We start from the raw sequence: 26,632 nt of genomic DNA on the forward strand, positions 1-26,632 counted from the left end.
CACACACACACACACACACACACACACACACACGGCTTGGTGGAAAGACATGAGTGTTACAGGACAGAAAGAAAAATGAGAGAAACAGCACCACCCGAGGGACACAGGTTTGCACACATGCGAAAGCACCCATACATTTAACTCGGGCACCTGTGTGCTGAAACACAGTACATAGATACACAGGGGCACAAGAAAAAAAAGGCACTGCCAGCAGGAACAGCTCAGGCTTTGGGTGGTGGCGTTAAAAATAAGAAAAAAAACAAACAAACACACAAACAGTACAGAGGGACGCATGTGCTCATGGACAACAGGCCTCGTGTATCAGTACTTTTATGCACTAAATGAAGAAGCATAAGAACTTCTCAAGGTTGAATGTTTTCTGTGATGCATGCACTCCAGATGTTTTAGCAGCCAGCTAATGTGCAGTTAGGATCCGTTACATTATACGTGCACTAAATGCACATCTTTGTAAGTGAGGCCCAATGATGGAGCGCTGTTGACAGACACACTCATTTTAAAACACTATTCACATGATCCTCACTGCCCTAAATGAGAGTGCAGACACACGCGCACACAGACGCACACACACACACACACACACACACACACACACAAACCAACCAGTAGGAATGATACCTAAAAATGTTCATTTCAACAGTTAAGTTAAACCTTGTCACTCTTTTTCCAGTGTCTACATAATTCATATGCATTGCAAACACATCATTGGTACATCATAGCCATGTTCATGAAATTTATATATTATTATTTCCTCTTTTTTTTTTTTAGGTTGGAAGGCAGGTAGATTCAAGAAAACCTAAATGCATGCCCAGCCCCAGATGTTTGGACCATCATTAACCTGCATCTACTGTAAATGTGCAAAACAGAATCAGTTTTCCTCACATACACCACCTTTAATTCAACAAACTTTTGTCTGTAATCGCTTTAATCACTCTCAGCAGATGTGCCCCCTCTCTAAGCTTTGGCATCAAAGTCCTGTAACATTTAATATACAACTCCATCAGTGTACATAAAGTGTGTCGATAAAGGTTTGTGGTTCACCTCCCTCGGCAGGCTTTTCTCCGCAGGTGGGGTTCATGCAGTTTGCAAGTGGAATTCATGCAAGTTTGATTGCGATTAAAGTGAGAGGGGAAATGGAAATTATATGACAGTTATCATCTTGGAACATGTCTGGATTATGTGTATGTTTTGCAGGAGCATGGAGAAGGGTGCCAACTGGGTGTGGCTGAAGAAGCACTGACTGAATTTAGCAAATAAGAACAGATAAGCAGGGGCTAAAACGAGCTTGTTCTACGTGGAACAGGGCTATCTTTTTCCTCCTTTAGCTTTTCTCTGTTCCCAATTCATGCTCCCTGAGAAAAAGCCCAGAATGGATCTCGCTTTCTTATACCTGTTCTGAGATTTCGAAACTCCTTAAGAAAACATTTTCTAAGGAGAAGCACGGGTTGCCAGTACTTCAACTCCCACCCTAAATACCTCCCTTAGAACTCCAGAGAGATAAAATAGCACATCTGCTGATAACTGATATATCATTTCCAGGAACAACACAGTATGATTGTCCTTCCATCCCTGCATGATGCAGAAAAAAAGTAATCATGCCTACTGTTCTAATCCTAAGTCTATGTGCAGGGAAGATGAGCTCAGACTCATGCATAAGTAACACTTGCAGTAGCAGCAGCAGCAGCAGCGGTAGCAGAAGAAGAGGGAATCTTTACAAACACCACTCATTATGAAAATCTATCAGTCTCAACTCGAGTTGAGTTACAGTACAGATCTTTCTGTGTGTATGTGTGTGTGTGTGCAAGTGTCCTTGGCACTATTTGTCCCATCAGCTAGAAGACAACACACACTCTGTAGCTTTTTACAACGCTTTCGACTCCCGATCCCCTTCACAAGGAGGCGACGTATGAGGGGTTGTGGTGGCGGTGAGAGGGGCTCATATGCGTCCTGAGAAAGGCTATGCAACCACGTGTGAACATGTGTGCACGTCCGCGTGTATATCTGGAGCTCCAAGAAAAGCTAGTTCGGGCTCTGCTCTGTGAATAGATCTCGAAGGTGTCGGAGTTCAAAGGGTCAGTCTCTCCCTGGGTTAAAGCCATGACGTTATGTGTGACGGGGGTCAGGGGGTATGTTGTTGAAGGGCCTGCTGTAGTTTCTTTCGGTAAACAGTGTATTTTTGCTCCACTGCTCTAATGCGCTCCGCCTCCTCTTTCTGAAGGATGACCAGGAAGTTTTGAAGCTCGGGGACAGAGAATGCATGCCACTGTGGGATTAAGAGGGAAAAGAGAAGGAGCAGATTTATAACACTTCTGGAGGCACTTACCCTCTTAACATTTGCAGCTTAGTAATAAACTTATGCATGTTTCTTTGCCTTCTCACCTCTACTTCTCCGGTCTGATTTTCCTTAAGCACAAAGCTGAGCTGCTCTGGATCTGGTCCCGCAATCAACCTTAGAAGAAGAGGGTGGTCAGAGAGAGGAAGCTTCTGGAAGAGGTCTGCAAAAAGAAAAACATAGCGTTGATATCACCAGTTACTTTTCTGGAAACCACGCGAGCTAGCGGCTGCACATGTGTTGTCCTCACCCTGTCCGTCGCGGTGCGTCTGCCTGTACAACGCAAACTTGCGTGGATCGTCCAACACCATGAACTTCTTCAGCAAGCCCTTGATGACCTCTCCTGTGGTGGTTTGAGAGCTGATGTGGAGCTGCTTCACACTGTCGCTTGGTAGATAGAAGGACGTTCTCTTCTCTGAATGCTCAGAGTCTGTAGCTTCCTGCTCCTTCGGCGGAGCTTGGAGGCGGTCGCTGACCTGCTTGGACGCACCCTCTGAGGCTGACGGGTCCACGCCATGGACGGTGACTGGTCGATTGAGCCTCAGGTGGACTTTAATGAAGCCTGTGTATGAGCCGTCTGAAGCCTACAGCAAGAGAGGGAAAGGTCGTGCATTAATGTGTGCAAAGTAACAAAATGCAGCCTAATGATGCTGTTTAGGATCTAATGTCCACCAAACTTGTGGTGGTTTAAGATCTTTCAATTTATAGACAGGTTAATGCAGTGAAACATGGAAATTAGGAAAATGTGAAAGATGTGTTTTTTTCTGAACTTAACAAAAGGTACAGGTTTTTTAAAAAAATGAATCTTTAGTTACAGTTATGATTTTTTTTCTAATATAAGTGGAAAAACATGACAGAGCAGTTAGTTATGAAAGACCTACTGTAGTTCAGCATGAAAATTCACAGGCCTGTCAAAAAACAAACAACAAAAAAACCCACCAACCACCACCCCGAAAGCACTCTAACATGTTCAATCTTGTTTGCATAGTTCATGAGAAAAATGTTTCTTGCCGGCAGCAGCCACTTCCTGGTGCATTGCTATTCTTGTGATGTTGCAGACCAGCAGACCAAAATGAACTTTGAATGGTCCCAGGTGTTTGCACCTGTAAGCTAAGTTAAATCAAGGCTTCCAACAGGGAAGCAATTTTTATCATCTCTTTTGTGTTTTTCAAATCATTCCCGTACTTTGTTTTGTTTTTGTTTTTAACAGTTAAAAGCTACATATATAAAAGTGTGTTACTTTATTTGATCAAACTAAGTATTCAGAAATACTATTCCTAATTTAATATTTTACTTTCTACACTACATCCAGGTTTGTTTGGTTGTTTTTAATATGTGTGCATTTATGAAAAAAAGGGAAGCTAAAATAATAAGGTTTCATTGTGACTTTGAGACTGAATAGTGCAAATTTACAAATTTGTTTAAAAAACAAAACTCTCACCAATTTCATTCCATTTTCTGTGACTTGAGCGTTATACGCTTCAATCCTGGCCCGCACTTCTTCCACTGATAGGTCTTTTGTCGCTCCCTTCTCTTCTTCCTTTGCTGCATTCTGCTGTGAGGCAAAGAAAAAATTATTATCAGCACTGCACCACTGTCGCAAGTAGCAGGAATGTTTTATCTTTAACCAGCAGATGGTGCCGCTTCAATCTATCCAGAAAAACAAAAACGGTCTAATAGTCTTTGCTCAAGTTTCTGAAGAAAGATGAACCACAATCAGGAAAAACCCTTTCACCTTCCACACAGACTTGCAGACCTAGTGGGTGTCATGCTTGGCTCACAAATTAGACTAAAGAGAATCTAGGCCAGTTCCTGCAGGGTGGTCTCTCTTGACACTACCCTGCCCTCCATCTTTGCCATCCTCACACAGAAAAAGCTGACTCTGACTGCAGCTGATGGGCTTTGAATACGCGCTAAATCATAGTTACACTAGCCCGCAGCTCTGCACGGGGACAGGAAATGTTGTGAATGGAGCTAATCGTGCATTCAGCATCTCAGCGCAAGAATATTGACAGCTTTGCCTCCCTCTTACTCATTTCCCTTTGTGAATAAGGATGAGAACGAGAGAGAGAGAAAGGAAGGATGCAACGAAAGGAGACGAGGGGGAGTCAAAGAGTGGGAGGCAGCGAAAGAAGGGGTAAGGAGTGATGAAAAAGCGGCTGCTGAGCCAGCCTTAGCAACACAGAGTTTGACTAGGTTATTTATAGTACAGTGGGATGCATCCTCTCTATCTCACAATAGCTTTTTTTTTTTTTTTTTTTATTTATGTAAAATTTTCTCCCTTCTACTTGTTCATTTGCATTTTCCGGGGAGGTGGGAGAGAGAGATTATGTGTCTTTGTGTGTGTGTGAGAGAGAGAAAATGTGATGCAGCTATGGTTTCTAGAGGGAAGTCCTCAGGTTGAAGATGAAGTCACTGTTTCTTTTTTCAATGGAAATGCAATAAGTGCACCCTTATGGTAACAAACGACACAAATAAAAGGACCCATTCTGGCTAAAACTGGGCATCTGGCAGGGGAAACGCTGCACTGCTTATTCTTTTTGTTGCTCTTCTTATTGCGCTACCAGACTCTGCCCAATTATAGTCCCACAATTCTGTAAAAATGCCAAAGTTGCAGCAGTGCAGCAGAATGAAGGTGGCGCCTTTGAGAATAAAATGTTTTACTAATTAGGACCCAAATACGAGTGTTTTTGCCTCATATCTGGATCATGAATGTAAGTATCTCTGTCATGAGGGAATTTGAAGCCTTCTGTTCTGCATCTCACAAGACCCATAAAAAGCCACTGAGTTTACTGACCCAGCTGCATTCATAAAAACATAAATAAAATAAAGAGCACATTGTGCAATCCAAGGTTAGGAAAGGAATCTGAGGGATACGGAGGAGCGGACTCGTATCGAGAATTCCGTGCAGTGGAAAGCAACAAAATGCAAAGAACCTCGCAGGAATTCCTGCGTTTGTATGAGAGTTTATAAATGTATCAGAAGCAGTGCCCTGCCCTGCCTGTCTGCATACCAGCGAGAGTGATCAGAGGACAATAGAGCCGGACAATAGTACAGTTTTCGCTCCTGTGAGGTCGGCAAAAGCCCTGACTGTGACCAGGTCGCAGAGGCGCACAGAGTCTGCAGAGGCATTCCAGGAAAACACATCTGATGGACTTGCACTGTAGATTATTGGCTCCAGAGCTAAGTGTTTCACTACATTAGATAGTTAGATATCTTTAGACAGTAAGTGCTTGAAAGTCTCTTAGCCAATGTGCAAGCACACTTCCATCATCTAATGCATACATGTAATAAGTTATCTGATTATACTGTCTCAGTCTCATATGAAACAATCAGCTCTTGTTGCCATGTTGGTTTTTAAACGCTCCTGTTTTCATAATTTAGATACCACACTTTTACCACATACACAGCTTTTATTATGCTACTTGATTGAGCTTCACTGTGTTGTCGAGGGCGCTTGAGGCAAACCTGAAGCAACTCAAATTTGTTCTTGTTGCTGAATGCATGTGTGAATGTGTATCTAAAAAGCATGAAAAATATAAATAAAATATCTGACTGTTACATAAGAGTCTCTCACATACACAGACACAGGGACAGTCCCTCCAAGGTGACGCAAATAAGTGTTGATGCTCTCACTCTTGTGAAGCTGGACAAGAGGTTTTACGACTGCTTGAAATATCACGGGAGTGTAGTCGATATGAAATCAAGTATCGCACCTGTCTGTGTGTATCACCTGACCAGCTTTTTAACTCAAACTTGTAAGACCGACAACATGACGAGTGATGAGCGTTTTCACAAAAATACAAACATTTTGAACAGTGTGCGATGGTCACATGCAATCACATACATAAAATACACACATGGACCTATGCACACGCAAACTGTCAGCAGTTTGTTTCAGAGTGCTGTCTTTACAGGGTCAAGTGTCAAGGAGAAGTGCAAGCTGATTCTATTTCACAGCCCACAGAGTGCTGTGTGTGTGCCATCACTGCCAGCAGTGCAGGTCTGTGCATGAGTGTGCACTCACACAACAAACGCACACAAACCTAAGCACCAGCATCAAAATAGATTTACTACCACAACTTATTGCATTTTTTTATGATGACTGAAACTGCAGATATCTACGGTTGTTGTTCGTGGTCCCACTGCGATGCTAATTTAGAGCAGGATTGTAGCTCAGTTTTTAATATGTTGCATGTTTGAGTGCAAGCAGTAACAATCATCTGTGCAATGACTAACTAACACGAGAGCTACAGTTGATTCAGCTGGTTTGGATTTAGCATCACTTGATGCTCTGGATTGGGCCCCCACAGGTAGCTAGGTGGCTAATAAGGCAAGCTACGTGACAAAGTAACACTTGGTTGTACACTGAAGAAGTGAGAGATTTCACGACAGGTTGATGTGTTTGGATCATATCAGAGTTTCTATTAGCTAAGATAATGTAGGAGGAAGTAATAGACACAATATTCTTGTTTTATTAGCATAACACGGTCTGTTTCTGAATAAAAGGTTACAGGTTTCCGGGTGAATATCAGTGTTATAACTCATTTATTTGAACTATACCAGAGAACTGCACATAGCAGTTCTCTCTCTTTCTCTATCACCCCCCCCCCACACACACACACACACAAGATGGCTGGCTAATCTGGAGCAAAAGGCTCAGCTCTGGAAATAATTCATAGATAAAAGAGTACATGAACTCCATTCAACTGTTTGGATGAATATGTGTGTGTTTGTGTGTGTACCTAAATGCAAACACAATCATAGAGTAAGCTTTGCCTGCACAGTGACACTTCAGTTCAGTTCCTTATGCACAAAACTTATGATAATGTCTCTATTTACAAGATGCATCTCAGATCTTTGCATACTCCTTTTCCATATTCAAACACGAGGATAAACAGAGCACTTTGCTCTTTAAAGACGCACTGCCCCACAGGGCTGCATTTAACGCAAGCACACAATTCAGTTTCTATTGGGTATGTAGACTAGCTACCATGTTGTCTAGCTAACAGTGCTACTGCATTATAATTCATATAATATTTCTTGGTTACAGGGCGTAGGGGTCATCAGCCTCAATCAGCTGGCAGCTTCTGTTCTCTCAGATCAGGCAAGTCAGCCTCCTTACCCTCCTGTGTGAGCCTGGCTGCAACCCTAACTCCACAACCTGACAGCACAGCTGGTCAATTATTCAGAGATTATACCTTCTCCAAGTCAGACACCAAAGGCAGCACAAGGCAAGGACAGCAAAGAAGGGGGATGAGCAGGTTTTACAAGAACACCAACTGTCTGTGTTGGTTTGTCAGGCCGCCTCCCACTTCCTGGGTCTCTTTTCTCTTTTTCGTCTATAGTATTGACAGCGCTGCTTTTCTTTCAAGTGCTACTTTAAATACTTTGGTTATGGTTTGTTACACAATCAGGTCACCGAATGTACAGTAGAGCTAAACTAAATCTCAGGAAGTGTGAAGACTGCCAGTAAAACCAGCAATGGGTTGCTATGGTAACTAGAAAAGTGCAGTTAAACAGTATACACACACACACACACACACACACACACACACAGGCTTGCTCTCGTGCAAAAGTATCAGCTTTGCCTCTATGGAAACCTCTCCACTCCCACACACTGTAGAGAAGAAGCCTCCATGAAATCAGTCTGTTAAAAACAAGCAAACCTGACAAGCCAACAGATCAACGTTGAACAATACAGCTGTATTACAGTAACCCCTTCCTACTTACACACACACACACACACACACACACACACACCTAGAGGCCTACTTAACCATGCACAAACGCCACCGCTTCCTCTCCTAACTTCTCCTTTTTGGATAAAAGTTTTGTTTTTTTAAATATAGAAAAAGTGCAGTAGAGTTTGTTTGCCGGCACGATTGGCGCACCGACTGAGCTTGCTCCGATATTAAAATTTCAATTATCAGGTTGACTGTACTCCTGATTCTGTACCTTAGTTGTTTGCCTAGGCTTGCGGAAGAACGAGGTCTTGGCTGTGAAGAAAGTGAAGTCCTCGCTCTCGTCATCCAGGCTGCAGTACCCACTGCTCATGCTGTTACTGCTGGTCATGGAGGGGGTCAGCACTGTGTTGACGGTCATGGAGAGGTCCGAGGACAGCCTCTGGCACCAGAAAAGCACCAGAGTAGCACGTTGGCAGCTCGAGGAAGCGATGGGTTGTCTCGAAGTGACGCTTGGGCACAGTCAGAGTCTACACGCGTACAACTGCCCTTTACTCATCCAGAAATAGTCTGCGCTCCTGTGCTGATGCATCCAGAGGGTTTAGATCCCACCTGCGAGGGCGAAACAGGTGAACTCGGCTTCGATTCGGCACTTTGGGTGCTACCGGAGAGACGACCAGGAAATGCAAGAGCGAGCAACAGACGTGTCACTTCCTCCTGTCATGCGTGTGAGTGTGTGTGAGAGTCACAAACAGGCCATTCTGTATGTGCACCTGAGTATTCTCAGCTAGACATACAGACACTTTTACGCAAAGCTTGTAACTACCTCACACGCACGCACGCACAAACGTAGGCACACGGCGGAGTGATGGAGTCAGCTTACAGACTGGTTTCAAGTTAAGCTCGCTCACCTGAGAGCACCTGTTATGCCCACAAACACACACTCGTTAAGGCATGCATGCAAGCAACACCACATCCTGCTTTGATCCTGCTCTGTGTCTCTGTGAAGACCCACTGAGAAGGAGCGAATAACAGTCCAACTAAAGTCCCTCATGCACAACCAAGTCAATTATGCTGGCATTTATTTGTGTAAGCATCCATCCGTCCCCAGGGTCTTGGGTAAATAGCAGCAGTAGAGCTCCTCGACTGCAGAAACGAGATGCTCACAGATCCCCTGCTACCTCCTCTCTGCTCTCCTTCCCATCGTTTTGACAATGTTACCAAAAAAAGGACAGAATCCTCACACTCAGCTCCTCTCTTTCTTATCCTCTCCCTCTTCTCTCAGCCTGTCTTTGCACCAGCTTCACCGCCTCACTCTCTTGCAACCTTGCTCAACCATCTGTGGTTGAGCGTGTTATCAGTCTGCAAGCGCCCTCCCCCTTCTCCCTCCACTCTCTCTCCCTCCCTCTCTCTCTCTCTTCCTGTAAGCGACTGCACCCTGCAAAGCATGGCCACTTCCTCTCACAGAGGGGAAAGAGAGAGGTATGTGTAAATAGAAAGAGAAATGCTGATGAGTGAGAGATATGAAGGCCCGTAGCTTCTGTATGACATACAAAACACGAACACAAACAGGAAGCAGCACAGAAGCCGGGCAAGATGGCTGCTCTGCAACTGATATTTGGGTGCAGCGTGCAACGGTTGACTGGAAACCATCATAACCGCCGTAAATGTCACTTTTATGTAGAACCATCCCGACTCTTAATTTGTCAGCACCGAAACACAGGCAGGGACCGACACAGTACTACAACAAAAAGGTGCAAAATCATTGCTGTTTTGGTGATGAGGGATAGGCTTATGGTGCACACAGAGAGAGAAAGAAAATGAAGAATGATGGCTGTTAGCATAGAGATTACCGTGACCCCTAACCTCAGAGCGACCCTACAACCTGCCCTCTAACTCTGGCAGCGACCCCCTTGCCAAAAAGCAGCCGACGCTTGCTGCTGCTGAGATTGATGTGCCCATCTGTCTGTCGGCTGCTTCAGTGCATGTAGCAAGATTTTAAAATCACACAATAAGCTTTGGGAGAACTGTGGCATGCACCGACAGTGTGTCAGCCTTTTACTGGGGTGTTTTTCATCAGGTTTAAGTCAGCTGATGACTGATAACCTACAGCTCTGCTCCTCGCTTCCATCAGCGTAATCAGTATAGGAGAAGAGTGCTAGCAGGGGGTGCTGCACACAAACTAGAACACACACACTACTGGTCTCAAGTCGATGAAACCTGGTCAGCGTGATGATCCTTTGTGTGGCTGCAGCAGTCTCAGTCCATATGGGGCAAAAGGCGATCAATTTCTGCTGATGTACACACAAAAAGGACTCGTACTAACCACACACATGGTTACAGTTATAAAACAGAGCAATGGAAAAAAAGGGGGCTGCAGGAAACAAAGTGTCATCTCTCCTCTAGCCATTCAAGAGGCTTTGTTTGAAGCACACCAGTCACTAAGTTCATATGCCACTAAAACTGACATAATCTTTTAATGCTGACATGCTGACTAATGGCCTAAATGTAAAATACATAAAAGCAATTTTGTCGTGATTGTTTTGTTCATGTGTAGCTGGACAGATGACCTGAATGTACGACACCAAGGCAGATGAAGTAAACACAACAGGAACCGCTAATGGCGATTACAAAAACACAGAAACACAAAGTCCAAACAGCAGCAAACCAAGAATCCAAAATAAGAGCACAAGAAGCACAAGGAATGCAGGGGAAAAGCACTGAGCACAAACAAAGGGAAACACAAAGTCCACATGGACAGATGAAGACAGGGCTATTAACCCTCCTATGAGAGTTTCAGTTTTGATTTTGTTCTGGGGTCTTTAAACACATCTTTCACTAGTTTTCTTTCCAGAGTCTTTGAAATCTTTTGCTTCCTAACTCTGCCAGGCTCATTCTGTACTGTGTGGCTCTCTTCAGTTCTTGACACTTTATGTGACAACTTTGTATATCTCTCTCTTGTTATATGAGCATCAACAATTCTTTTTCTCAAGTCTAAACTGATGTCTTTTGCTTTTGCCAAATAGAAATAATTTATAATTTCTAAAGAAAACTAGTGTTTGTATAAAATAGAAGCTGGTGTGATGAAAATCCCTTGCTCTACTAAAAATAGCACTTGGGAAAGTTTGACCAAAAAAAAAAAATTCATAATGATTTTGTCCTCTGGGGTTAACTGCAAAATGAGACACTGGCAGGGACAAGGAGCGGGTGAAGTAAACAAAGCACATATAAAACTAATGAAAGGCGAGCAGACAATCACAAAGAAAGGAAAGCAACAAAAACAGGAAGTACAAAAACAACACCACACATGAGAAAATAAACCTTCAAAGTAAAACAGGAAATAACTGAAAGACAAATAAATAACAAACACGCTGAAACAAGGAAAATGATGCTAAACATGATGCACGGAAACAAAATGACACCAGAAACAACTAAAAACTAAGGGAAACAACTGGGACTGTGGCATTTATGTTCCACTAGAGATTTTGATTGAAACCAATAGAGAACAAGTGGTGCTATTGGATCAAACGACAAACACACTTTGCTCCAATTCTGTGCACGCTGTTTTGATCGTATTACGCTCTATGCATTCGCTCACACTCGCTAGATGACCTCGGGACATAAGAGGAGCTGCCAACATTTTGCTGCAGGCCTGCTTGGTTAGCCAGAGTACTCTTGTGCCTGATATCTGTGTGTCTGTGCGTGTGTGGATGGACCACATCGCGTGGGTGACTGTGGATGGCATGCCAAGAGCAGCACACTCACAATCTTATAGGTCCCTAAACACAACCATGTGCTTACACAAAGAGTGAATGAGGCACTATTTTGAGAATGGATTTTACGTAACTACTGTATCACTTGGACGCCTCCGGACTTGTACAGTAGGAGAATAGGAAACAAGGCTAAAAGCTGAAACTTTGAATTTCAAGTTTAAAACTGTTGATTTCTTCTTTATATAGGTTACTGACTTACCATCATCCATGGATACTAGAAATTACATATTCCTTTAACATCTAAAAACTCTGATATAGAGCAAGCAACAAATAAGGTTCCTGTACACAGAGTTAGTGCTGTGGACAAGGAATGTCCACTAATTGCAGTGCGAGTGGTTCTCCGGCTCCTCCTGTCTGTATGCCGAACTGATAAAGTGCTTTATGGGTGTGTGAATAAAGCCATTTGAGTGGTCAATGCAACTAAAAAGCACTTAATAAACTCATTAAGCAATCCAACAGTTAGGACATCCAGAAGCAAACCTCTACACTTCTGGAGAGAGTTGGTGGAGAGCCAAAGCTGGGAGAGAGAGGGCGGCAAGAGAAGTCATGAAAGTAGGAGAGCAGACGCTAATGTGACGTAGCATATTTTGTCCTGGGAACACTTTGTGACCAAAAAAAGCAAATGAGTGCATAAATACATTCATAAGTGGAGAGTTAAGGAGGAGAGACCGCATGCAGTCAAAGTGGAGGATGGTTATGTAAAAGTGTGGGCACGGAAGGAAAGAACTCTTCCATTACCCAGCCCTGACTCACGTACACCTCTGCTGCACACGTCAAAGTGCTTACTCTTCCTCTGTACCCCCCCAAAAATGGCACCCATTTCCTGTCATGTCTTTTAAAATACTTACCCTGAACTGAGAGGCTGTGGAGGAGCTGTGCCGTCTGGGAGAAGGAGCTTCCTCGGGCTCTCTGTCCCTCTTGTTGCAGTCAATCTGTACTTTACTTTTACACTCCAGGTGACATGTGTAGCTGCAGTCTGTTGATCACACACACACAAAAACAAAACACTCCAGTCAGAGACAAGAACAGAGGCGCAGAACCGAGTGGGAACAGCAGCGAATTTAATCATGTGGTGATTTAATAATGTGGCCCCTGTGAAAGTGTGAAATGGTGATTAGTCGCATGTAAGTTATAAATGAGACCCAGTTCTGACTTAATTAAAGGTGAAATCATGCAAAAGATCCATTTGCACAGAAATCTGGCTCCATCTAGTGGCTAAGGGCAGACTCACAGCTTATACAGTGTTAAACTGCTAAGAGATTATATGCATGTGTGTAGTGATTCAGGAAAAATGGAGGCATTGATACCTGAACATGTGCTCTAATCAAGCAACTTTACCTGATACTGACTAATTTAAGGCCCAGTGAAATCTGGCTGTCATAATATTACTGCTCAGAGAAGGGATCAGAGAAGTAAATTCCCCTCCAGTGGAACTACATTAGTCAGTCAATAACAAACATGTCACATCCATTAAAAATCAAATGCATAATGTAACACAGTTTTAATGCACCGCAACAACTGATGGGCTTACTCCATTTAAAGGGAACAAATGGTGCAATGCTGCCATTGGTCAATTCCCATCGACCGCCCAGCTAGAAAAGAATAGATTCAACTCCCCCCCCTAAAATGTCCCCGAAAACTCCATCGTTGTTCTTTAATTTCTAGGTGGTTCCACGTATGTCAGCGTCTGTTTATTTATGCCCTGCTGACTTTATTGTGGTCAGAGACTTTCCCCATTGCAACACGCAGCCTCAGATCTCACTTCTCCTCCGCCGGTGAGGTAATCCATGCACAAGGATATAGTAAAAAAAAGAAAAAAAAGAAAAAAGATTACTATTGTAGAGCTGCACGGACAAAGAGAGAAGTGTATTTTGTGGAAGCTCTGAGTCAGACGCCTTTCATGGTTTTTGAGCTTAAAGCTTCATAAAGGACACACAGTGGGCTATACTGCATGCGCTCGGCGAGATCAAACCTCAAATCAGCATGTGTTGTTTTCTGTTACACCTCTTTGCTGCAGCTAGAGCTGAATGAGTAAGCCAGGCTGAGCCCTGCATGTTGTTTTTCTGCCTGCTGTTCTTAGAGGAGGGAGGGAGGAAAGAGGAGGGGGGGGGTATCACTGCGTCTCTCACACTCAGCATCAGTAACCATAGTAACAAGCTTCTTAATGAAGTGCCTTGATGCGACTTTTGTTGTGATTTGGCGCTATATAAATAAAATTGAATTAATGACCACTGTTAAAGAGAAGGGCTTTAATGCTGTGTGTGGAGCTTTTCTTATTGAAAAATTAGCTAGCAGTTTCACATTATTATCCGCTACTGATTAAAAAAAAAACAGAAAGGTCTATATGGGCATTAAAGACACTGGATAATGGTGGGCTTGCTTTTTAAAGCCGGGCTACGTGAGGAAAAAGTTTTCCCATGACAGTTTAGAAGTCACTTCAGATTGAGATGCCTCTCTGCAGTGACCTCTAAACTGCTGGTGTGTGTCTGTAGCTTCAGCAGAGAGAGAAGGACGTCAGTGCCTCACCGGCAGGAGGGATGTGTTGAAGCGAGAGGAGAGTTCAGATAGGGGATGCTCTGCTCGTGACACTTTAGAGGTCACTGCAGAGAAAGAGAGATAGAAAGGAAGCACGCAGGGGAAGGAAAAGGAGAAACTCCTTTCCTGCCCTGCTTTTCTTCATTCACTCCCTCCATCCACACTCTGGCTGGCATTCTGTGCCTTTTTTCCTCTGCATTTGGCTACGCTTACACAGACAAACCACTGCTGGTGTTTGGTTGGGTGACAACTTAAAGACGGACCCCACCCTTTTCTCTGACAAGTAACTGCAAAAGTTGGGACATGCTGAAAGGAAAACAGCCACAATGTAAGGGTGGAACGTCTTTCCCTGCTCCACACCTACATGATACACCGCTGTCAGCAAGACGTTGTTCACCTAAACTCCACGTTATTCCCACGCTGATAGCATACCTCTGCCTCGCACATAAACAAACAAATAATGGAAATGGCATTTCAGCGTTTTGGAGTATTTTGAAAATTCACAGAAGTGTTCCTGTACAGGTTTCAGCACCTTCCTTATCCCATTCTTTTGAATTGTTTGAGCTCAGGTTTTTCTTGTATGTTCAGGGTAAATGTTTGAGCGTCTGCTGGCATGCTGGTGCATGCAGGCCTGGTATTACATGAGACTCCTTCAGATGAGTGCTAATGAGCAGGTGGAAAAAAAAAAAAAAAGAGTAGCAGCAGATCCAGTGAACCAGAGGGTTTCTGAAGGTCATGCAGGCGTGCTGACGTACGCACAGGCAGAACAGAAAGAGTAAGTAGGAGAAGAGTAAGCACTTTTCTTGTGTGAGTTTTCTAAGTAATTGCAGTTGAATGCAAATTGACCCCACCAGCCCCGAGCTCCTCGCTGGGACTTGCAAAAGGGGCTTTCCACTTTCTATTCTGGAAAGTACAGTGCACTCCTTACACCGTCCACTCAGTGGAGAAGTTCCTCAATCTTAAATATATTCCACCCTGCTGGAGTTTTAGATTTTTGCAGTAGGAGATATTTACAGGAAATGCCATTTTACTTCCATATCTTTATGTGAAATTAGGCTGGAAACTACCTTTCAAAAAAAAAAACAAAAAAAAAAACTTCAACCACTGTCCACATTGGACTCTTCTAAAGCTGTGGGGACTTTTTTGGTGCTTTCTCTCCCATCATTACAGGGTTCAGGATTTGAATTGTTGTTTTTCCCCTGTAAAATACTTCTGATTAAATGGGGATGAGGTGGAGACACTTTGCTGGCAGAGAATGCAGAGCAGATATACGATACTCAGAAACTTTCCTGAGAATGTAGCAAAGTACACTGTCATCAGTCTAGTTTCCTTCTGCGCTATTTCTGTGCTGTTTCAACGTGAAGAAGGGCTCTGGTGTTAGGTGTCACCACGGATAGACCAGTTGAGCTTGGGTCGACAACAGCCGCTGTGAGCAGAAGAAGGAGGACGAGCTCTGATTTGTGAAGTAAATTCTGATCTCAGAGGAGGATGAGGCTGTTTTGTTTGTTTTCATTCTTTCTGGGGGGGTTTTCTTCCTTGTTTAGTTTCAGTTGAAGTACTTTGAGACGTTCCTGTACGCAATCAAAAAAATTTGACTATGCCAAGAATCGGCAGGTAGGGCATGTGGGTGGTTGTGGTTGTTTTTTCTGCAACATGGTGGGTGTGGGAGACACAGGCGTGGGTAAAAACAGAGATTATCAGTGAGTTTTTGGCTATGGAGGATGTCTGTATGGTTCCAGATAGAAACGAGTGGGGAGGGGCATATTGTATTTACTCCTTGTCTGGCTGAGGATGAAGGGGTTACACAGGGGTTAGGTAGCGATAAAAAAGGGGCGAGGATATTAACACACTAATGAACCTGAAGGGAGCTCTGTAGGATTTAGAGTAGCTTTGGGGGTCTTTGGGGGGCCTTTAGCTAGTCTGATCCCATCATAGCTGATTTGAAGCAGTTATCCATGTTCTCCTACTGCGTAGCTGTTCTTCATCTCTCGGCACATTGGTGAATAAAAATATTACCGTTCCGTTTTTATACTTGTCTCCATCTCTGCCTTATTCATAACTCAAACCACCCCTCCATATGCTGCCAAATCGGACATGAATAGATCTAATCTAATCCCAAATCTGAATTTAATCTGACCCTCTTACCCCTTTGACATCTGTTTTTATTTGTGTAAACAGTCATTTCATATTTCGTTCTGACATTTTTAATCTTCATCGCGGCAGAGTCTGTCTTCTCCTCTCGCAAAACTCCCATCTGCGAGGTTACAGATGCTCTGAGAATAAGCAAAACAAACAAGACAGGAAGTGGGCTTTATTTTTGTTTGTTTTTTTTAGTCTGTGCTGTGAGCTGTAAATAAATACAGCTGAATATTTTTGTGGGTAATGATTACCTCGTTAGTGAATGTTTTGGAATGATGACAGTTAGGCTGCATGATAAAAAAAAAAAAAAAACAGCACATTTTTAAAAAATATGAAGTCCATACATGCATGTTGGCCCCATAAATGTCAAATAAGCAAAATTTCCATATAAAGTTATGGATCCCAACCTAACCATCACCCTACTATTAACTAAATGAGTCCATCTGAAGTGCGGTCATAAATGGATGGATGGATGGATCGATACTACATGCTAAATGAAATACAGTTACAGTAAAGCAGACTGACTGTACAGTATGTCCATATAGCGTTTATTTGAGGCTGCTTAACACATGTCCCCATCTGTTGTCACGAATGTAAAGCTTCACTCTGTGCTGACAACTGAACAAGCAAGCAGGCCTTGAGAGTTTTCCCATCATTCTATGGTGCAAATATTTCCCAGTTTCTAATTCACAAATGACTCTCAAACCTCAATAGAAGAACGTCCAGCGTAGTAAACTGCACTAAACTGCGTTCCAGTGAGGCAAAACTTTTAAAATGTGCACGACAGAAGCCTTGATAAGCCACTAATAGCTTGACTCAATGAGCGCTCAGATTTGATACTACTTGTACTTTTATAGCAGTGCAATAAATTTGACACATTTTCATAGCTATATGGTGTTTTATATGTTGTGCAGTTTCTTTTTTTTTCATGTTCTGTGTGCTAATGCTTAAAAAGTACTTTATGGTTAATGGAATGGCCTCCATTTGGTTTCTGAGCACAACCTCTGATGGCCTACGGATACACAGACTGAGCCCTGACGACGTGGTTTTAAACTGACAGAGTGCCCTTTTTCTAGTTATTTCTGTAAATATGCAGTAGTGCTAAATTATAGCCCCGTGTTGGCAGGAAGAACTGTCAAAAGCCTCCCCTGATATAATTATGTAACTGTGTCTTTTGTTTCAGGTCAGTTATTATATTCTCAGCAGGTTACAGCATCTAAGAAGACGCCCCAGGCATCCTCCACCATTTATAAGACTCTTTGGCAGACAAATATAGACTAAAGATGCAGTAGAAGACAGAACAGAGGAATCCAAATTGGACAGGTTCATTCTTAAAAGGATGAATTGGGTTTCCTTAGAGGGAACACCATCCAAAAATAGCTGCTATCTGTCTGTGGCAGCTTGTACTACTGATGGTGTTTCTAAAGCTTTTGAGGCCGCAGCATGACGTTACTCAGGTGGTGCAATGATGACCTGCTCCTTGAGTCATGTTTAGTTAGGCTCTTATCAGGCTCACACAGGAGGGTGCTCCTACACCTTCCCCCAAAAGATGTGCACACACATTCACACAAAATAAGCTGAAGTTTTCTTTGTTTTTTAGTGGTGGTGGGGGTTTAAGCAGCTGCTGTCACTCCCTGGCTCAATCAATGATTCTGCAGCACCCAGCCATTTCATTCCCTGCCTCTTTTTTTAAAACCCATTCACACTTTGTGCTGATGCTACATTAGTCCTCTATTTGGAGAAAACATGGGAAAAATCAATGGCATGCAGCCTCAGGCAGGCTCACTTTAATCTCAAATTTCTGCTACAAATATGAAAGTCAATATGATAATTGACTTACAGAGGTTTTTCCAGGCAGACTGAAAATGTGCAGGTTAAGAATAAACTCTAGTTACTGTGTGCTGTACACAAAAGCACACAGGGGGTTGATCACCCGTTAGGGGTACTGACAAAGACTAACACAGCTTACCGGCTCATTTCAAAGACAGATGGCTCGGTGCGCACAATACACAAATATTTTGGCCCATGGCCGACCTCTGAGGCCAACCCAGCTCAACCTGTCTACTCATCATCTTTCCCCTTGTCCAGAGCACTGACCCTAACTAATCAACGCCCTATGCCCACATTTCCAGGTTTCACAACTTGTACACACTCTGCGGTCATCTTGATCATCTCCATACCTGAGTTGTTAAGCAGAGATCCATTGGAGGATGATCGCCGGAGGATTCGCAAGCTGTCGCTCCAGGAGCGAGACTTGGGCAGCCTCTTCAGCAGCCGCCCCAGCCGCCGCGACACGTGACCGAAGCAGGCACTGCCAGCCTCCCCTTCCAATTCACCCGTCACCTCCTCTAGACACAGTGAAACCTGGCCGAGAAATGTCCTGCCCACCCTAACGCGCTCTGCTCCCCCAGCCCCAACTCCAGCTGCTGCCTCCCCCTTTGCCTCCTCCTGCCCTGGGACGGGAGGTGCTATCTGTGCCATGGATGGAACATGGTGGCACCATCCGGCAGGCACCGTCCTGTGTGCGTAACCCTCGCTGGAGGACCTCCTGTCCTGCCGCCGGCCGCCCCTCTCTCTCTGAGGACTGCACCAGCGCCAGCCCCCCCACTGCCCCCCTCTGCCATCCCAGCGCAGCCACTCTGCCACCGGTGCCACGCTCCGAATAAACAGCCCCCTCTCCACACGCTCTGCCACCCCTCCACCTGTACTTCTCACACCCTCCCCAGTGCTCAACCCCCTCTTCTCGCCCTACACTGTCCTCCTCGGGTCTACCCCTGAAAACAGTCGTCTTCAACCCTCAGCGTGAGGACACGAACCCCAAATCTCTGCGGTACAACTTGTTCCTCTGTCGTCCTGCTGCTTCTCTCACCGCTGCTCTCTCATCCTCTCTTCGTCTCTCCCTCTGTCTCTGCTGCAGCACCCACACACTCCGCAGTGAAGAACGGCCAGCTTAAAGAGACAGAGACCCCCAAATGCAACCACTGCCCTAGCTTCTCTGAGCCTCTCTCTCTCCTCTCTTTATAGCAACAGGAGTCTTTCTGTCCCATCAGTGGCTGACTTTCCTCACTTCATTCAGTATCTGAAGACATCTTCAGACGTCACAGGCATCACTGCAGACGCTCCCAGCGCCGTTCCCCACTTTTCTGTCTCCTCGGTTTGAAATCCACATCATGGCGAAGAGGAAGTGAGTCAGCCATGCTGTCTAACCCCTCAACAGTGACATACTGAATCTTGTCAGTGTGAAGGATATGCTTCACCTTGTGTGCGTGTGTGTGTGTGAGTTTGTGTGGGTCGCTGTGACACGCAGTCCGTTGCTTCTTAATATGCACTGTGAAAGAGAAAGAGTGAAAGCTCCTGAGAGTTCTCGTCCTGCCCCACTTACAGAACTGAGCAGTACAAAGGAAAGAGATGCTCACCATTCTCACACAAATCCATTACATTACAAGAATTTATCTATTCTCACTGCTTTTTCCCCACTGAGGTGCCTGGTTTTTTTGTTTGTTTGTTTTTTTAACCTGTGATGTAATGTGTGTTGCTAAAGTCTAAAATCCCCCGAATCGACCTCACCTAAGAGGTTCTTGAGAATGTTTTCATTGGTCCTTACTGCTCTAACCACCTCTTCCTACACAGTCCTGCTATCAATATCCACCAAGGGCAACCTAAATATAGCCTGCTTGAACCCCCCATATACATACAGCAGAGTGGCAATGCAAAGTGAGGCAAACACAAAACACCATACGGGTCTTTCTGCAAAAATGCAACAAAACCCTTCATGTCCTACATTTCTGCTTCTATTACAGCTAAACATATTAATCACCCTGATGTGTAAAGCCTCACTGAAATGACATTAAAAATAAACAGATTATAATATAGGCGTTCAATCAAGCTCTGTTCAATACTCAAAGCAGCTTTGTACTCAGACTCAACTTGATTTCAACTTTAGACACATGAGCTCCAAAGGAATGCTTTGGATGAAGTCTTATTCAAACTATATTCAGCTCAGCGCTGGCAGAGCGCAGCAGCGGTATGCAGGGACAAGAAGGTTATGAACCATTTAACACAACCCTCCTCCCATGTTTTCTTCTTCAGTGGTGAAAAAGGCCAAAGGAAAGCAGTTGCTGAGACAAGGCCTGTACTGTGTGGACCACAGGAAGAGGTAAGATAAGGATGGAGTTCAGGGAAATAATACAGTCCCTAGACAGACAGGGGGTATGCCCCGAGGTGAAAAGTGTGTGTGTGTACACTTACACAGGCTTCCTGTTAGACAAATACAGAGACGTGTGTGGGCTCACACACTTCTTCATGAATGCTTTTGCTGTTGTCATAAATTTGAGGATCACTGACCTCTCAGGTGCTCACCTTGTCAAACAGACCTCTGACATGAGAAGCAGAGACACGCAGAATAACCGATAGCAAAGCTCACAAACGGTGGTCGAAGTAAAAGTTCATGAAAACATGGCCACCGTGAACGATCTCTGAAAAACATATTGATCTAAAATAGTTGAATTACTTGAGTAATCTAGCAGTTAAATAAAATGAGGATTCAGATTCTCTGGTTGTTGCTTCAAAACTTTGGGGCATTTCAGGGGTCTTTTGTTCTTTTTCTATATTATTGCACATCATACTGTGCTGGGACAACATAACCAATGAGGAAAAATGCTAACTCTGACAGTTTTCTTTTCACTTCCTTCTGGTTTCTCTTTGAAATGTTTCGTTTCTATCCCTTCAAACTGTTTATTTAACTGAATGTACAGAGAAACATTTAAGGGCATCTCTGCAATTGTCAGTAGTCATGTTTCCTCCTCTGAGGCTCTCATAGCCCTCTTATACAGCATATAATGGCCCCAGATAACACATTAACAAATCCCAAAGCATGCTATGCTGCATTTGACACTTATAAATCAGCTTACATCTACATTAAATTGCGAATTGTTCATCTGCTGCCTGAATGTTACGCTCAGGGATTAACTCCAAAGAGGTTAAAATAGCATTTAGGAAGAAACAGTGTAAATACAGACAGTGCCACATGTCTTATAGATGACCAGATCCAGCATATCAGTGTACGAGCGCCACAACAGCACGCTTCCCTGAAAGCTTTAATTAAATATTAATCTGACGTCTGATCCTGTCTGTTTGTAATCCCAGTGATTCCACTCTGGAGAGATAATCCCAGGGCTGGAGACACTCAGAGCTGAGATTAGTGGGAGTGCCCTACCCCTCCTCTTCCCTGGTATAGTGTATAGATTTACAGATGTACGTATGTATCTGCTACACACTCATTTCTTTTTAGTGTGTTTAAATTAGCATTTTATAACAAGTCGTAGTGATATGTGTAGTGCAGCGGTGTCAAACATAAGGGCTAGGGACCAGAGTCAGCCAAAGCAAAAGAAGCAGTGCATACATTTTTGGACATTTGACCGTTTTTCAGCTTTTCCTGGTGATAAAGAACTCTTCCATGGCCAGTCAAGCTAAACCAAAGGAATTAAGTAATAATAATTAAAAAATTAAATGACAGAAATGTTCCTTTTTAAATCACCATCTATGGAAATATCAGTAAAGTTTTCAACATTTATCAGATAAAAAACTGAGACATGCTGTCAAAATTGTACTTCTTTTTCTTATCGTAAGATATTTTAAGGGTTTAATGTTTAGTTAAACATCTTTACGGCCCACTTGAGATCAAAGTGGGCCGTATGTGGCCCACAACATAAACTGTGTGCATGTTTTCTGCCTATAATGGTAAGGGGGGGGGGGGGGGGGGGTCTCCTACTGGGACAGACTAGCGCCAGTAAAGCAGCTCATAAATGTCCTGACTGTCACAGTCATCAGAATCTGTGTTGGTCTTTATGCTTTCATATGTCGTGCTCCACTGAAGCCTGATGTCACATATGGCTCATATATGTGAGTAAAGTCTTTAAGCTTTACCACAAATCACATTCTCATCCATCACCCAAGAGGCACAATAAAGATAAAGAAAACATAAACACAGAAGAAAGGCAGCAGAAGAAAGTTAAAGGCCTGTACACCAACAGAGCAGCAGACTAGAAGACTGGGAACTCTTGGGAGATTGACAGATTCCAGTGCAGAGCAAGGCCACAACTGTCCCAGGGGTGCACGCTGCACAGCTGTTTGGGCTTCGTATGCAACAAAGCAAACACAGACAAGAGTGAGGGTGATAAATTAAAGGAAGGCCGAGCGAGTGAGGCAACCAGACAAAGATGGAGAATGATGGTTGTTTATGGTTGCAGGGCCTCTTGTCTCTCACTCCCTGTCATTTGCAGGGAGCGGGGTGCGTGCGTGCCATTTCTATTTTGGCAGTCACGGCTGCATTTCTTCCACCGCAAAAATACCTTAAAGTGCCTACATTTGTATTGCCTGGTGAACTTCACGGCTGTTCACCGCATTCACCTCAGATGTCTTCTGATAAGAGAGAGCAGATGTACAACTAATTGGTTTTATCCATGAAGAGAGTAATTGTGAAGGGGAGTGAAAAAGTTAGTGAAGTTTTTGAGATGTAAAGAAACTGTGTGTTTTGTGTGTGTGCATGTTTCTGTGGGTATATATGCTCCAGTAATCTTTCTGCTCTTGCCTCAGTGAGCTCTTGCTGATAGCACACTAAATCAGACAGCTCGGCAGTGCCGGCAAACTTGCGCTCTTTTTCCTCCATCCCTCTCTCTTGTGCACTCTCTGCTCTTAGCTCTTTGTCTCTCCTGATTCCCGTCACTTGCCATCACCCACTGTTTGCAACCACATGCCATCCTTTATTTTTCTCTTTCATTTCCTCCTGATTTTGTTTTACTGTTTGTTTGTTTTTTAACCTGCTTCATTCATTATCCCTCCCTTTCCAATCATCCTTTATCCTGCCTTATCTCACACTACTCTGCAGCTCCAACCTCGCCATGACAAACTACTGCTGACACAATGCCTGCTCAGCAGCCGCACACACACACACACACACACACACACACACACACACACAGAGGATGAACGCATGTGCAGTGGGTGTGCAGAGAAGCACAAAGGTACCTCAGGTTGAGTTCTAGTCCAAACTGTCTGTGACAGAGCCATGCAGATATGTTAGGAGTGGCATCGTCAGATGCTGCTTTCTGTCTCTGAACACATTCTCACATCCCACAGCATCAGACTGATGTATTTAATATATTGTCCCCATTAAATGTGTCTGAGCAGACATTTCCACTACTCAGGATTTCACCAGTACACCACTGTGGATTCCATCTCGCCCTCTTTCTCTAAGTCTGGTAGCAAAGTGGGAACTCTGGGAGGCACAGCTGCAGAACTAGATAAAGCTCTTTCCGTGGAAGGATTTTGGCTGCCTGTGGTGAAAAAGTCTTTGGAAATGTCCTTCCCTGTCACTCCGAGTCACTCACAAAGGCACATGCACAATTTTTGTGTGTTTGTCTGTGTGTACAAACACACAACCACAGCTATGGTTTGGCACCCAGCTACAACGTGCCCTTCATAAAAACTGCGCTGCAGGAACAAGACGCGGATCTCTAATTCAAAACACTCTGCATTCACGTGCGCAGTCTGTTCCACGATGTCTCGTGTGGGGAAATGAAACAGTAATCACACAAGTGAATGAAGCAGGTATACACCGAGTGTGTGGCGTGGCACCACATAAGCCTATAATCACTCATTTCCACGGGGAAAGAAAAAAAAGCAACTCACTTGCAGTAGCCTGCTTTAACTACTTACTTTGACATTTGAGTGCCTCCACAGTGACCTGCCGGCTACACGCGTCACACCAGTCCTGCTTAACGGGCTTGGCCTCGAAACGGTGTCCTTCACCCCTTTCCGTCTTCACCCGGGGGTCTGTCCCCTGAGAGAAGATGGACCAGGCCTCCATGCGGTGAGGTTCGGGACGAGCCAGCTTCACCACTCCGGTTCTGCCCTGCGTAACCCGCTCCAGTGGAAGACCGCCGCTTTTCCCTGGCGCTGAATGCCGCAAGGAGATGCTCTGACGTCCGCTGTCTCCGTTCACAGAATCTGCCTGCGTCGCGCTCCGATGCCGGTGCAATCTTTTATGTCCACTCGCCAGCGATTCGCTCGGTATGACATTAGTGCCCGGTCCCTTCAGCGAGGAGCTCCTCCGACCCCCGCGGGCGGTGTGCTTGGCATGACAGTCCATGTAGCTGTTGCTGCTGCAGTCGCCGGTGATGTGCCCGTTGTGACTTTGCCGTGCCCCAGCGGCGGTGCCCGCGCCGCTGTCCCGCTGCTGCTCCGGGCTACGTGGCGCAGAATGGGCGGACGGAGCCCCGCATCCTTCACCGGGCATCATTCCTCCTCTCACCACCGTCCCTGTGTCTCCTCCAGCAGTGACAGACACATCTTCCTCCCCGCTCCCTGAGCTTCTCCTGAACATCTCCCAGGACTTTTTCCTCGGCAGGATGGTTTTCTTCCTGCCACCGAGCTGCCCGAAGAACTGCGGACCCGGCTGCTGCCCCACCACACTCACAGACGCCATTATCCTGTCAAACCCCCTCCTGTAAGCGCGTGTGTTCGTCTGTTTGAGGGGTGTCAGTGTGCGTGTTTTCACTCCGTGCCCTGACTGTAAACTCAGCTCTCCCCGCCGTGTCACGCCTGTAGTAGTGACGCAAGGGAAACGACACTTTTAAAGCGCGAGCGCGCTTCCCCAAAGACACGAGGGATAGTAGCGCGCATGAATTTCTGTTTAACGTTTTAGCACGCTAACCAGCCCGCATCACTGGATGATATTGAACTTGATGACGAGTCAGTGAAATTTGTTTTATTCCAGCCGGCCACTTACTGTAAATGAAGGGAAAGCAACAATCTCCTGAAACCAGAAAATGCGTTTCTTAAAGAATCACAGTTCAGGGATATGCAGAGAAATACCACGGACTGGATGTATAATGAAACGAATAGCTTAAAAATGATAAATCTTCTTATTTAAATAGTCCGTTTCAAGTGGGTTTTTTTTTTGTTTTTAATGGGACAGCAAATTAAAGGCCAAGATATTTGACATGCCACACGTTTACCTCAATTTTATTTATTTTTTCTAAAAAAAAAGTGGAATTACCACCTCGAGATTGTATGCTTCCGCCATCCAGTCAAGTTCTGTTTATGCTGTGAGTCCAGATATATGTTACGGAAGAGGATTAGATGTGTAGACTTTGAATTTACACCAAAGATTACATCTTTGACCCCTCAGGTAAATATTTTCATCTTGTGTCACATCCCTTTTATATTTAAGGTTTAAATTCTTAAATTATGGACAAAATCACTTTTTGTGATTATGTGTGTTTATTTCTAATGGGGGCTTAGAAATAAACATTATTTTCAAATGATTTGATTTCTGTTTTGAGTTTCTTGTTGTCGAGTCCGTTTTGTTTCTGTTTGACTCTGTTCAGTTTCACTATTATTTTTATTATTATTTTGCATGGAGGGGATTTGTCAGGGGCAAAATGAAAGGTTCTGACTCGGTACTGCAAGACAAACAGCATTTTTTGGGCAGCAGACTAACAAGTCTCTAACCAACAAGACAAGTCTCAACAGACCTTAGTGCCAAAGCCTCATCAGGAAGGGTGTGAAACCAAAACTGAGCAAACTGACAAAAACTCAAATCTTGTCCAATATATGTATATATTTATTTTAGAAGCATAGTTTTTATTTCACATAACAAAAAAATAAACCCAGAATGGCTCAGGTTACAACTATTACTGACTGGGAGGCGTAAAAAACACACATTTGATGAATCTGATTTGTAGGCCTCACTCTGGACTGACAGTATCGCAAATTTTGTCTCAATGTAAAATATCACAAAGTCTGTCTGTTACACTTGTTTGTGTGGGCTAAAAACAGTAAAGTTTTCCAATTTGCCAGAAACACGTCATGAGCTGAAAAAAATAACCACAGAGGCAGCTGAGCTCATCGCCCCCAACTGATCTGAGAAAGTCCACGAGGACGCCCACGCCCTGCCCACACACTTTCTTTCATTTTCAATTTCTCACACTTGTTTTACGTTTTCACTTCAGGGTTTTTTGGTGTTTAAGAGCAACGATATTCGTTCACACCCACCATAACCTGACATTAGGGGCCAGGAAAGGATTTCATCCACTTTTCTGTTTGAAATCTGGCTCTGACTGAATTATTTTTAAAGACTACAAAACAGT

General features: G+C 44.1%; 1 protein-coding gene across 5 annotated transcripts; it reads right to left on the reverse strand.

Annotated features, from left to right (window-relative positions):
• Positions 1–785: 785 nt before the first annotated feature.
• On the reverse strand, positions 786–25,113 carry rassf5 (Ras association domain family member 5). Of its 5 annotated transcripts, none has more exons than XM_005924706.3 (6): positions 24,198–25,113; positions 12,656–12,783; positions 3,792–3,902; positions 2,601–2,934; positions 2,398–2,513; positions 786–2,281 (listed from the first exon to the last, which is right to left on the reverse strand). In XM_005924706.3, exons 1-6 carry the CDS (start codon positions 24,964–24,966, stop codon positions 2,138–2,140), a joined length of 1,602 nt encoding a protein of 533 aa, XP_005924768.1. In that variant the 5' UTR covers positions 24,967–25,113; the 3' UTR covers positions 786–2,137. The 5 variants fall into 5 exon arrangements, with proteins under 5 accessions (XP_005924768.1, XP_005924767.1, XP_042078013.1 ...); XM_005924705.3 differs by having other exon boundaries at positions 3,792–3,905; positions 24,198–25,111; XM_042222079.1 differs by lacking the exon at positions 24,198–25,113 and adding an exon at positions 18,662–22,180 and having other exon boundaries at positions 3,792–3,905.
• Positions 25,114–26,632: the final 1,519 nt, after the last annotated feature.

Source organism: Haplochromis burtoni, unplaced genomic scaffold, assembly GCF_018398535.1.
Source record: "Haplochromis burtoni strain Fernald_Lab_line unplaced genomic scaffold, NCSU_Asbu1 Contig_79, whole genome shotgun sequence".
NCBI lineage: Eukaryota > Metazoa > Chordata > Actinopteri > Cichliformes > Cichlidae > Haplochromis > Haplochromis burtoni.

Coding starts and splice junctions, on each gene's coding strand:
- rassf5 (XM_005924705.3), bottom strand. CDS start 24,966: ATGGCGTCTGTGAGTGTGGTGGGGCAGCAGCCGGGTCCGCAGTTCTTC. Junction 3,906..12,655: donor CCACAGCCTCTCAGTTCAGG/GTAAGTATTTTA, acceptor TTTGCCTCACAG/CAGAATGCAGCAAAGGAAGA. Junction 2,282..2,397: donor ATCAGACCGGAGAAGTAGAG/GTGAGAAGGCAA, acceptor TTAATCCCACAG/TGGCATGCATTCTCTGTCCC.